The sequence below is a fragment of the Galeopterus variegatus genome, unplaced genomic scaffold, assembly GCF_000696425.1.
Source record: "Galeopterus variegatus unplaced genomic scaffold, G_variegatus-3.0.2 Scaffold4, whole genome shotgun sequence".
Classification (NCBI taxonomy): Eukaryota; Metazoa; Chordata; class Mammalia; order Dermoptera; family Cynocephalidae; genus Galeopterus; species Galeopterus variegatus.
Window position 1 is genome coordinate 1,412,961 of NW_007726115.1, and position 14,737 is coordinate 1,427,697.

Genomic DNA, 14,737 nt, shown 5'->3' on the forward strand with positions numbered 1-14,737 from the left:
TCAGATAGTTTTACAGTGTAATTCTACCAAGGCTTCAAAGACCAAATAGCCTCAATACTGCACAAATTGTTCTAGAGCTCTGAAAATAAAGGAAAATTTCTTAACTCTTTATTATGAAGCAAGTAAAACATTGATACATAAACCTCCCCCTAAAAAAATAAAAACTACAGACTAACAATACCTTTGAATATTGATACAAAGCTCTAAATAAAATATTAATAAATAGAACCCGACACCACAGTAAGAAAATGATACATAAAGAACACGTGGGATTTATTCCAGGAATGCAAGTTTGGTTCAATCCATTAATATAATACATCATAGTAACAGCTCTTAAAAGAAAAAAATCATGATTATCAGATGCCGAAAAAAAGCCTTCAACAAAACTTAAGATCCATTCCTGCTTAAAACACACACACACACACACACACACACACACACACACACACAAAACTCAATAGGAGTTGATGCATACTTTCTTAGCATGATAAACAAATAAACGTATATATTTGTCTTAAAGTCAGCATCTTACTTTCAACAGAGAGAAACCAGAGGCGTTTTCACTACTATCAGGAATCAGACATTGTCTATAAACTATTTAACATTGTAGTTGAGGTATTTGCCAATTCAATTTTATAAGAAAGATCAATTGGAGGCATCAGAATTGGAAATGAAGATGTAGAACTACCTTTATTTGCAGATTATATGATTATGTATCTGGAAAACCTTAAAGAATCAATAATCTTTAGAGATGGTAGAGAAACAAGGAATCTCAAACATTGCTGCTGAGAATGGAAATTGGTATATTCCTTATGGATGGGAATCTGATAATATGTAACAAAATTAAATATCTTTTAACCTATTAATCCACTTCTAAGAATATATTTGAAGTTAATTCTCTAGCAATGTGAACATACATGCATACAATGTTATTATTCATTGTGGCAGTGTATATTTATAAAATATTGGAAAAAACTAAATGCCCATACACAGGAGAGTAGCTGAATAAACTATAATACATCAACATAATGGAGTATTATGCAGAAAGAAAAAAGATCGCTATAAAGTGATATGGAGTGATTTCCAGGATATGTTTCAAGTGAAAAAAGTCAAATTTTAAAGCATATCCAGGGTACCCCAGTTTTTGTGTAAGAAAGGGAGAAATATGAAAATATACATGTTTCTATTTATCTGAGCAAGACTGGTTACCTACAGGGTGTATAACAGCATGCAATGGAAAGACGGAGGAAATAGAAGACAGGAAATGCCACTTTATATACACCTTGACTTTTGGAACCTTGTTAATATTTTGCCTGCTCATAAAAATAGACAAAATCAACAAGGATAGGAGGAAAGCCTTAAAACTGAATACAAACAGAAGCAAATAAATCAAACCATGTTTCAAATAACGAACATAATCACATTCTGACAGGAAAGAGAATTAATCTAAATAACTTTTGAATAAAGTATTTGGACCAAAGGCCAAGAAAAAGCCCTCAACAAGTATTGAGCTCTAATTAGCAAGATTATTTTTCGCAAAAACATGGCTTTACAATTCTGAAGCTACTTTCTAAGCATTCTAGGGTTTAGCAAATAAGTAAATACATAGTGGATAATGGAAGTCAGGAGTTATACATTTGGAAAGGGAGACTGAATCCTGTGTAGTGTTATGGATGGAGACACACACATGCGCACACACACACATGATTATACCTAGATACACATGCACACACACACACACATACACATTCACATGTCTACATTAACAAATATATATATACACTCATGCTGGTTGTTTTTCCATCTATAAGAATCTTAGCCTTAAGAGTCATATAATTAGGTCTGAAGAAATGAAACTTCCAAATTTCGAAATCTAAATTTAAGAAATACTGGCTACGCAATCTGTGGAGTAGAAAAGTGTTACTACAGGAATAACTGTCAGGAAAAAAAAGGCTTTTAAACAGAGTAGCCAGGCTAATCTTTGAACAGAAAGAATTTACTCATATATGTGGCTAGATCATAAAAACAGGAAAAATATGATATTAATCCTAGCGGTAAATATTAAAATGTGCCCAGCTCAGACTATTTTCATATTAGTAAGATAAACACATTATCTTTCATAAAAGTTGCAAAGATGCAAATGCTACTTGATATTTTACAACGAAATGTATTAAAAGCCACTGTACCTTACTGTAAAATCATAGGAGCAAGAGGCCAGCACAGATGCATGAAATGGTGAAAACTACAAAAAAAAAACAAAAAACAAAAACACACAAAAAAAACTTTTTGAGGTTAGCTGTAATATAACATGCTGCTTCCTATGATCATTCCATGAACGTTACAGTCAATTAAAGTTTAGTCAGGACTGTTACTTAAAATTGCTTTCCTGAACCTTACATGCTTTAATTTGAGGCAAAAATCTTCTGGCTTTAAATATCCATCTACAGAAAAAACATTTAGTTTTACATTTTCTAAAGAAAGACATCCCTCTAGCTTTTTAGAGCTTATTCAGAATAAAATATGTCAACATGTTGCTACTCTGGAAAAATTAAATGCAATTTTATATTGGCTATCCAAAAATGATTCTTACAAATCTAAGTATGTGGTGGCACAACTATATAATTATATAATTTACCAGTTTTACAAATACATATTATGATTGCTATAATCACAAGTATCAAAATAAACATTTAAATGTTAGATAAAAACACCTTTAAAATAATTTTATGTTATTTGTATACTACAGCTAATAAAAATGACATCAAGGATAAAAACTGCAAATTTAAAGCAGGTAATATCTTCTAGATGAGTAATAAAATACTTTAATAGGCTGCCATATGCAATTATATTTCTTCAGTGTTTGTCTTACTAGCACTTTAATAGTTATATATACGTATATAAAGGTACTTCAAAACATTAACGGAAAAATAGAATTCAAAGAATGTTTCCATGAACTTTTTGAAGACCCCTCATATAATTACATTTAAATAGCACTGAACAATTTGCAAAGTACTTTCACTATATTACCCTATTTCATTCTCAGAAGCCCTCTGAAATATACATAAAGAATATTTTTCACCTGCTAAAACCTGTCCACATAAGATCACCATTAAAAAATAAAACAGGACACTGTATCTCATATGTTGCATTGCAACCTATAAAGTTTAAAATATTCATTTAACTGAAATTTAAAATTTCGAAAATACAAATAACATATAATTATCTTATTCAAAAGATCAATAAAGGTACTTTTTTACCCTGAAAGTAAAAAATAAAGAATGAAATTGGGAAATGTGACTAAATAAGATGCTTTCCATGGTAACTTAGTGGAACCTGCCTAAACAAAAGCTGTGAAGCTAAGTTAAGTCACCTTGTATCCAGGGAGCAGCACCAAAAATTACCACACCCTCTGCTGTTTAGAGAGTGGAAAATTTTCTATACCTCTAACATTTGTGAACATTCATATACATTATCATGTTAGGGAAAAGAAAAAATTACCCATCTCTCTATACCAGTTTTAACAAAAAGACTTTCCCACTGAATGAAAAATTATGACGAATATAATACTAAAAGTAAATTACTATAGTTAAAAAAAATATTAAAAGGAATAATAGATTGTGGATGACAGAATGAGAAAAACATTTTTATTTAAACTTAAATACTGATTGTCTACATTGTCCCAATTCATTCAATAATTATTCAAATATTTTACCTAATTTTAGCTTTCAATATTTATTATCATTAATTGGGTAACAAAAACACAAATGAAAAAGAATCAATAACCCCAACCCCTTAAACACCAAAACACTCTTCTATATACACCTCATTGATTATATTTATATTTAAATTTTTATTCTATGTTTAAAAAGAAAAGATAACAACTTACTTTCACCCTCCTAATAGCATAGGTGTGACCAAGAAGTTCAAAGACTGGTTGTCGCACATTCCTTAAGTCCCAGCCTCTCAAACTACAGTCAACTGCCCCTGTAACCAGCAAATTCTGAAAACAATTCAGATAAAAGTAAGCTGTAACATCCTGTGATTAAGCGGTATGCAGGCTTTCCTGCTAGAAAAAATAGAAGGGAGTCATCAAAAAGTTCATGGAAAGATTCATATTACATTTTAAGTTCATTTTTCTATGAACTTTTTGAAATACCCTAGTATCTATCTTCTGGTAACTGTTTAATATGAACCCAGGAGTCATTCTGGAAAAGCTGTATAACAAGTATATAAAGAAATTAAAATAGATATTAAATAGCAAAAATTAATATAACTTGAGAGAAAAGGAACTCAATATGTTTTATGTATATGATTGAACACTACACACAACACAAAAGGGCAACAGAAAAAACAGCATTGTGGATTTTCTAATTCACCTTTAGTGATAGTAATAAGTACCTAAGGGAAATGCATAAAAATTATACCCAAAAAAGAGCCCACCTTTCTCTTCAAAAGGTTTTGAACATGCTCTGAGGTTTTACCAGGCATTACAAAAGCAGAGATCTGTTAATTTAGGAATTTTTGAAAGAGCAAAGGGTATAAATTAAATTCATATATGTTTTTCTAGATCTGAATGTACCCAACCCCCTGGGGACTTAGTACAAGTCTTACTCCAAGTACAAAATCTAATCATATCTGAGAATCTATGCAAATAGTGGTGAGTATCTTATCTAGTCAGGTTTTACAAAATCTGCTATCTAAGAGCCCTGGGTATGCCCTGAGTTCCTGGCTGGACAGACAAATGCTGGGTCCACATCAGCCCACCCCACACATCAGCCAGAGCATTGTCTAAATATGTCGGGCTTTAGTACAAGCTCATTTGAAGAAAAGTTTCAATGATTAGAAAACAATTTTTTTAAAGCCACTTTCAAGTGTCTATCAACAGCTTTTTTAGAATTCCCAAAAGTATAACATACAGGCCATAATTTAATTTTTCTGTATGGATAATTCACCTATGATGAGAGAGGTTGAAACTGTAGTCATCAGCACTGAAATTTTTATTTAGATCAAGTATTATTATTAAATACATACTATATTTTCTAATTTATTTTATTTCTTTTTATTAAAGAACTCTGCCAATACCATGTTCTCTTAACTTTCATTAATTAATTTTAAACTGATGGGAAAAAAACAACATATATTTTATGTTTGTCACTGTCAACAGACCACTTCGGGTATATAAATAGTACATTACCATATATTTAATCCATTTCTAATTCTAATTCCTATGCTCATATGGTTAACTGAAGCTTTGCAAAAAGTTACACATGGACTCTGCTATCTTACAGAAGCATGATACTAGTTAGGCTTAAAAAGGAAGATGAAACAGAAAATTTTAAAAACTGATCGACTATCAAATTGAAAATTAAGTTACAAATAGTTCAGCAGCCTGACTAGCAAAGTGAGAAAGAAATGAAAGCAAAAGACAATACAAAGTGGTGGGGTTAAGAGCAGTAAAGAAAAAAATTACATAAATCATAAAGCAGTTTCTAAAACAAACAAGTATGGATGTACTGTTAAACTTTGAGAATTTCTGTTTCTCATTTTGCTTGTTTTATGAGCACTTAAGCCCAATTAATGATAATGCAGATCAGTCATGATCATTAATTAGAAATGAAAGGAACTTGATTTAACTTAATGGTCCAGGAACACAACTGAAGTCAACATAACCAAAGATAAACAAAATCTTGAACATTTTAACATAACAAATGGCAGCAGCTCAGGACACAGCCATCCACTATACCTCATTGTATTTACACCAGTCACAGCTCAAAATTTCTGCCTGATGTGCTGGAATCACAATTCTGACTCCTACTGCCTTTGCATCCCAGATTCTCAGAGTCTGATCACCTGGTAAAAAAAAAGAAGACGATCACTTTCCACCACACCACTTGGATGCTCAGTGACATAATGTGCTTATAATGATAAATCAAGTAAAAACACACTACTTTCACTGTTAGGATACTGTCATCTTTATATACAAGGGTACTTCAAAAAGTTCATGGAGGGCCGAGCCCATGGCGCACTCGGGAGAGTGCGGCGCTGGGAGCGCAGCAGCGCTCCTGCTGCAGGTTCCGATCCTATATAGGGATGGCCGGTGTGATGTGCTCACTGGCTGAGCGCAGTGCGGTCGGTCACAGAAAGGACAAAAAAAAAAAAAAAAGTTCATGGAAAAACAGAATTAAGGGCTGGCCAGTTATCTCACTTGGTTGGAGTGTGGTGTGATAACACCAAGGTCAAGTCAAGGGTTCAGATCCCTGTACTACAGTCATCGGGTCGGCTGCCAAAAAAAAGAAATAGAATTAAAATAATACGAATCTTTCCATGAACTTTTTGAAGACCTCTCATAATTTTTAAACCATAATAGTGTGTAAGAACTACGCAAAGTGAAGGACTACAAAAAGTAATGCAGCATTATAATGCTTTTAGATCTATTTAAAATTGAAAATTTTAATCTCACACTGAGACAAGCACAACAGTGACTAAATACATCCCCAGTGCATTTTTCTTCAGGGCAGGGAAAGGCCCTGAAAATCCTCATGTCTAAGGAAAAAGACAGCACTCTGTTCCAGCATACTCTACAAGAAACAAGCAATATGGTAACAGTTTTATTCTTAAATGTGGGCAAAGTCTACCAAGCCAAAATAGAGAAGATTTTACTTTTGGTTATATATACTATATTTTAATGGGACAGCTAAAAGTAAATTTTCTCCTTGGAAAAAACAAGCTAAAAAAATGTAAGGATTACTGTGCATTGTTACAGAAATGATCTGTATTGCTTAAGTGCACAAAAGTCACCCCAATCAAATGTTTTATATGCTGTTGCCTTCAACAAAAATGACAGGATGAATAAAATCCAGAATATATAAGTCTACCTCAAAAATAAACTACAAACAACAACTAATGGGGGGAGAAAGCTAGTTCAATGTGATGAAAAAGCATGTGGTCTCTGGCATGACAGACCGCGGAATCTTGAATTCTATTTTGTAATTGTGTGACTCCGCACAGGGTATGTGTATCTCTGACAGTGATTCTTCATTTTTAAAAAAGAAACAGAATGCCTACCACATAGGGCTGTACAAGAATGTAATATAATAAAGTTTCTGTAAAGCACCTGGCATGGTCTCCAGCACAGAGTAGTCACTGTAATATATGGTATCTAAAAATGCTAAATTTTAAAATTATCCTTTACTTCCCTACATATATTTTCCTATATTCCCAATTCTAAATCATATGTAGTCTAGTTAAATTTAGTTATTTTAGACAAATTTTTTCCTAGCTTCTTCGGAAGTTGCTTAAGAAAGATTTAAGAACTAAATTTGTTGGCAGTAACAAAATGTAGAGGTTTAGAACTGGAGCTTTGAAGTTCCAGAATTTGGTTCTAATCCAGCTCAATCATTTGGTAGCTGTTGATGTTTAATCAAGTTGCTTAACTTCCTGATTCTCAGCTTCCTTACCTATGATAAAAATACCAGCCTTCTATGGTTGAAATGAGATACAGTAGTGGGGCTTAATCTGGTGCCAGATACACACTAAGCCCTCAATAATTGTTTAAAAGAAGTAAATGAGAAACATACCTATATTTAGAACTCACTCCTGTCCCCACTAATAACATGAATAATGCCTAATATTTACTAAGTGATTCCTATATGCCAGATACTGTTGTAAGCATTTTATATGTATTAACTTTTTGTAAAACATCATAATAACTATAGGAAGCAGGAATTTTATAGTACTTTACGAATGAGGAAACTGAGCACATGGAGATGAAATAACTCAGCCAGGATAGTGAGCAATGCAACCAGGACCTGGAACCGGAGCCCAGGCAGCCTGGCTCCCCAGCACATGTGCTTTACAACTCCACGATGCTGCCTCCTCATGTGTCTGGAGGACAAATGCCATACAATCAATGTTGGCTGATTCTTGAGGAATTATTCTTTTAACTTCTATGTTACTTTTTCTGTAAACTGGAGAAAAACATTCCCTCTCACACACAAAAGCCAACATTTTGTCACATTTGCCCCAGTGATTTTTGAAATAAAGTACTAAAGTTGGAATCTCTATTGTATTTCCAATCCCATTTCCCATCTTCTCTGCCCAGAGACAACCACAATCATGAATTTGGTATGCATTCCTTTAATCCATGTTTTTGTAATGCTTTTACTACATTTTTACTGTTGCTTTGTGTTGCTTCGCCCCCCATGGATTTGTCACCCCTCTTCCCCTGGGTGACGGAGATGCAAAGGATTACTCAAAGCCCATAAACATGTACTACTGCTTTATGTGTGTGATTTTTTTTTTCTCTTTTTGAATTTAAAAACACCACCATGCTACTTTATAAAAGGATGAAAACTACTTTGATAGAGAGTAAATAACATTTTTGGATCTAAGGATTACAGGGAATGATGAGTTTGAATGCACCAAATTGAAATTGTTCAGAATTGGTACAGGTTAGAGCTTCAGATATCTTCAGGGTCCCTAATTACATTCACTGTCTGTGGTCTAGCCACCAATCAATAAAATTTATTTCAGAATTCCAAGTAGCTTTGATGAAGCAATCTTTTATGATTTCCCCAGACTTCAATGTATAAAGCAGGGTGATGTGCTTGATCTGCCCAGCAACACCTTTCTTCTAGGAACAGTACATCTCTTTCTCACCAAGTGATTCTAAAAAGGCCTTTGGCTCAACTAGGCTCAGACTAACCAGGGGCAGGTCCAAGCAAGGTGAGCCATAGTACCTCATTTCCTGCTCTAACCACAGCTGACAGGTCCAAGGTGAGCATTTGGAATTTTTTCCCCAACTACAACTGAAAAAATAATGTTAGCTCCTCTCTTATAGCAGAATTTACAATTTATAAAATTCAGAAGCTGCTGGTGGCCATGTGTCTCATGCAGAATCAAGTCAACAAGCAGGAAAAAGTCCAGAGGAGAGACAGAGAATGTGTCCTGAGGCCGCTGAGGCACCCTTTCCTTTTCTGGGGTATACTTTTCAATAAATTTCACAAAGATCCAACATAGTTCCAGTTCTATCACTTGCAAGCAAAGGACATCACTTATCATCATGACAGGAGTGAATGGTATTCACCTGAAGTTTCAGTCTATAACAAAGCCTAGCCCCAGAGAAAATCAGCACAAGGCTTCCACTAAAACATATGAAATTGTGTTTACTAGCTTTGAAAACCTTTTATTTAATACTAGGTCTGAAACTATGAAGTCTGTCATGACTAAAGCACTGTCTAAAGTTCAACGAGCTTGTGTTCACACTAATAATTTTATATGAGAATGTGAATTGATTTACCAAAACATTCCAATGAATGCGGACTAGGATATTAAGAACTGTTATTCTAGCAATAATATGGATGAGTCTCACAAGATATGTTGTTTAGCAACAGAAGCTGGACACAAAAGTATAAAAAATAGGCAACATTTATCTATTAGAAGGTGGACAGTGGTCACCCTCAAGGTGGGGGACTAGAAGGATTGGGAGGGACCCTCAGGTAACGCACTGTTTCTCAATTTGGGCACTGGTTACACAGGTGTGTTCACTGTAAAAATTCATCAAATTGTACACTTAAGATTATGCACTATTGTGTATGTGTATTATACTTCAATAAAAGATTAAACAACACAACAACAAAGGTTGGGCAGATGGTTATTCTATATTTCTCTGCCATAATAGTTTGGTTCCACACCATCACATTCAAACAACATGAAAAAAAAAAAAGCCTTGGCTTGGGTAGCCCCTTCTTGCAGTTAATTTAAGGGGCACAAAAATGTGAAGATTGCTATGCAGGAGTTAAGAATTCCACTTGCTTGACGGTCAATCCTGCTGTACATATTTGGCACTTCGTCTTCATCACTTTCTTTTCTTTACAATGACTCACTCAACTCTTTTAGCCACCAGGACATCTGTATTTATGTTGTTCTTTTTAATCACATTTTCCAGACAACTGGCCTTTCATTGTCAGCCAGATGATTATCAGGGCCCTGTGATGGTGCCATAGACCCACCTGAAGTACCAGCTTCTCTTATCAGTTGCAGACCTGCCACTGGCAGAACCAGCGATTTTACGTGCATAATACAGAATAGGAAGTGCTGGCTGTTATTATGTCTAATTCAAACTGCAGCAGTTAAGACGAAGTGGGGGAAGGAGAATTAGTAGAAAGCTGTGTAGTGAACTGAGTAGCAAAAGGGTGCTTTGGGGCCCAAATAATTTAATTCAATTTAAATGCCAGATTTCTATCAGATGTAACACGACTTTTCCTTATAGTAGAATGAGGTTTATTTTAACTACTGGACCCTACACATTCAGGCAGGGCTATGACTTATATAATTATACGAAATCTGAAATAGGAATAATTTAGTTTTCATAATTTAAAAGAAGGTTTACTTCACATTAATCTTCTTTATGTAAAGAGCTCATATAATTTAGAAATATGAATTCTGTATTAGTACAACTATCATAAGCTATGCAAAATGCAATGTCCTTAGAGAACCCCACAATGGAAAGTGAATCTAGATCTAGCTCTGTAGGACATAAGGCCAAAGGGCATCCCTCCCCTAAGAAAGTGATGCTAATGTCAATCTAATTCACATCCTTATAAAATTTTTAATTTCCCTTGGACTAATACTCTCTGTGTTAGGGCTTTTCACCAATGACAAAATCATAAAATGGTAAAATTATAACCATTAATCTGGACTGTGGTCATCTTATAGAATTGACTCATTATAAGCATGAAACTCATTAGCATTTACACTAAATTAAAAGCGTAAGAGATGATTAACTCAAGTTATATGAACAGGTTAAAGGATTAATTAAACTAAGTATATTAATATTGCTACCATTTACTTAATACACATTCAGCCTTATGGGTAGCTGTGTCATAGAAAGATAAAAGATGAAAAAAGAAATCAGGCTTGGAAAAGGAAATGTGACAAGGAAAAATATATTACTGGTCTCATTCCAAAAGACTTGATATTTTAGAAAAGATTTAATTCAGTTTATAGGTTAAAAAGCTATAACTTAGACAACTTATAAATTTTTTTAAAAATAGTAATAATGTTATAAGTTGACAGGGTGTACCACTATTCATACTAGAAAACAATGCTTTAATTTTTATCAGAGAATAAAATGTTTCTTAAATTAACTATACCTCCATACATAGACCTTAATATTATTCACTATAAGGACCTTAAAAAATTGCATAATCCTAAATGGACATATTTGTCTGTATACAATTTACCTGAAGGTTTCCATTTCTTTTTTTTTTTTTTGTCTTTTTGTCTTTTTCCGTGTTCGGCGACGGGATCGCAACCCTCGGTGTTGCTCCCGTGCCTCGCTCAGCCAGTGAGCGGGAACTGGTCTGTATGTGGGATCCGAACCCTTGGGCGGGAGCGCCACCACGCTTCCCAAGCGGCGCACTATCCAATGCGCCACCGGGCCGGCCCTGAAGGTTTCCATTTCTAAGTGTCTTTAACCTAAGAACACTTCCAGAATTCAGGGTGTCTGGCTCATTTTTAATTTTTAGGATTAGAAAATAAACTACTGGAAAGGAGTTCTGTGACATATTTCCTGTAGAAGCCACTCAACATAATTCAACAACTCGGGGCATTGATATAGTTTATTAGTAAGAAAGTAACAACTATCCTACCTATTGCCTATATGTGGATGCTGGATAATTAAATGAGGAGAAAATACTAAGAAGCACACTACCTCCTCCTCTAGCTATTGTCTTCTCTGCTCCCCTCTTTGAGGGCCATTTGGTCTCTGTCACCACTACTCAACTCTTCCACTACAGTGTGAAAGCAGCTACAGATGATATGTAAATTAATGGGCATGGCTGTGTTCCAATGAAACTTTACTGACAAGAACTTTCAGTTCTTTTTGATCTCAGGGTGGTAGTTTGCCAACCTGTGCTCTATTTATAGGTTTCTTCTAGAGTATTGTTTTTCCTGGGTGCTCTGATTTACTGCAATGGCTTTAGTTACCAATTATGAGCCAATGACAAAATTTTTTTTTCATAAGGCCAGACGTCTCAGCTCCAAACTCAACCTGCTCATTGACAAGGCCACATGCGTTTCACAGGTTCAATAATTCTCTGAAAGAAAACTCAAGATCTTCTTCCAAACATATTTATTATTCTCAGTTATGACATTACCATTCACAAATCTGTCCTTGCCAGGAAACTAAGAGTTATTCTTTAGTAGTTAAAAATCACTGAAAAGTAATGTAGGCCTCAGCTAACTATTGTCAAGAGCTTGATAAAGAATGAAACAGTCTTAAGAGCACAAAAGAATAGTAATATACTCCTGTTTTCTCTCTGAATCTAAGGTACACAGTGCCACCTAATGGGGAAAATAAGGCCACCGTTCACTATAAGTGAGGCTTTTGATAAACACAGAATTATTTACCTGAGGCTGAAGCAAAACAACCAGGGATGTGGGGAGACCAGATTGTGCTATAAATGACACTTTCATGGCCTCTAAATGTGCACAGAGACTTTCCAACAGTTGGATCCCACTACAAATGAAAGAATAGATCAATTACTTAGAGGTAAATTCAACTTTATGCTGTTATATACGCTATATATACCAATATACTATATATATTTGGATATATATACATACATATCTCAAGGATTTTTTAAGATCTATTTTTAGATAAAGCAAGATGGTAGTTAAAGGGCAAAAACAATCAATGCTGAGTTAATTATTAGTTTACATCCAAAAGTTTAGAAAATTTTAAATTCTAATAAATGTTTTAATGTATTTTTTGAAAAGAAAATTAACCATCCAATTGTAAAGCTACAGAAGTATGTTTTCGAAAAGAAAAAATTCAGTGGAAGCTCTGGAGACGGAAGTACTGGTTTTTACATACAGTAATGCTGACATACCAATCTGACAGTTTGGTCCCAGGAGCCAGACACCACAAGCTGTTCACCTCTGGTTTGACTCCAATCAACACTATACACCTAAAAAACATTTTAAAGTGTTTAGAAAACAAAAGAGTATCAAATTCAATATTATGTTTTATCTCTTTATAACAGTGATAACCAGTTGGAGCAACTAATTTACTTCACTGAAATATCAAATAAAGTCCTACCTATCTCTACATGGTGTCTAAGAAATGTAAAGGTGATCTTGTCCATTCTTCCAAACGCATTCCTTACAGATAAGATTCCATTCTGCTTTAATAGAATTCTACAGAATATTTCCAAACCTTCCTAAAACAAATTATACATATTTTTAAACCTACCTGTTTGCAGCACTCTGAAGAAATGTCAAAGCAGATTAGAAAGTTAGTCATCTAAAAAAGTTCACTGGGTCAATGTTTATGAGAAAGCATTAAAATTCAATTAATATCCCTATCTGGCCTTTCTTAGAAAAAGTTTATAGGAACCAGGGGATCCTTTCAGATCTCTTGGTAAACAGATTTGGTTATCCAATGCTGCTACTCTAATTTATGCTTCACTGCTCTCAGTGAACTATTTCAAATGAACCATTTGAAAACTTACCAAAATATTTTTCATTCTGTGTCATTTTATACACAGATCACTACTGTAAGCTAAGTTTAACAAAATATGTGCATAACTATACTTTACGAAAGTAGTCCTGACATAGGCCTGAGTATACGTCATTAAATGTAATCAGCCAGTAGGTTATTTTGAATCTGAAAACTCTAACTCCCACATATATGTAGGAAGGATGAGTTTCTGGGGTATCTTGTGGCTTAAGTATGGGTTACTTGCTCTCTGCTGCCCAGAGCCATGTTGGAGCCTGAGGGGGAAAAATAATCAGTAATACCCATCCTGTCTTTATTTAAAATTTTGATGTTTTGGGGCTGATCCCGTGGCGCACTCGGGAGAGAGCAGCGCTCCCGACGCAGCTTCTGATCCTATACAGGGATGACTGGTGCGCTCACAGCACTCACTAGCTGAGCACGGTGCGCCTGGTCTCAAAAAGGACAAAAAAAAAAAAAATTTTTTTTTGATGTTTTGTCACTTATCTGTGGACTCTAATAAAGTTGAACTTAGAGAAATATGGAGGAGAATGGTGGTTGCCACGGGCTAGGGGTGGCGGGCAGAAAATGGGGAGATGTTATCTAAGGGTACAAACTTTCAGTTATGAGATAAATAAGTTCTAATGATCCAATGTACAGCATGGTAACTATATATAGTTAATAATAATGTATTGTATGCCTAAAATTTGCTGAGAGCAGATTTTAAATGTTTTCACCATATACACAAAATGGTAACTATGTCAGGTATTAGATATGTTAATTAGCTTGACTGTGGGAATCATTACTCAAGGCATACTTATATAAAAACACTACAATGTACACCTTAAACATATACAATTTTTTATTTGTCAATCATATGTCAATAAAGCTAGAAATAAATTTTTAAAAATAAAATTATATTAAGCTTCCAAAAAAAATAAAATATTGATATTTTGTTCATAATGGATTTTTTTGGCATTTTTATTTTTAAAAATATTACATTAACAGCATAATTCAGTGCTTTGTATATGTAGAAACCCAATAAATGACTGCTGAATAAAGGAATAAATGAATCAGTGAAAAAAATAAATAATAAAAATAAATTAACAGATTATTTATCTTGATTACTGAGTTTTTTGGGGCCCCCTTAAATTGTGTATCCAAGGTAAGTGACCCACATACCCCAGCCTAGTCTTGGCCTTGCTGCTGCCCATATTCATGCAAAAAGGAGAAGAGCAG

General features: G+C 34.3%; 1 protein-coding gene across 1 annotated transcript in view; it reads right to left on the reverse strand.

Annotated features, from left to right (window-relative positions):
• PEX7 (peroxisomal biogenesis factor 7) overlaps positions 1-14,737 on the reverse strand; it is a 75,321-nt gene that overhangs the window by 43,599 nt on the left and 16,985 nt on the right. Inside the window, exons 4-8 of the mRNA XM_008574471.1 lie at positions 12,894-12,971; positions 12,412-12,520; positions 5,744-5,850; positions 3,887-4,000; positions 2,187-2,242 (exon numbers count right to left, since the gene is read on the reverse strand). Of these exons, the coding sequence (XP_008572693.1) occupies positions 2,187-2,242; positions 3,887-4,000; positions 5,744-5,850; positions 12,412-12,520; positions 12,894-12,971 (464 nt within the window). The remainder of the gene's footprint in view (positions 1-2,186; positions 2,243-3,886; positions 4,001-5,743; positions 5,851-12,411; positions 12,521-12,893; positions 12,972-14,737) is intronic.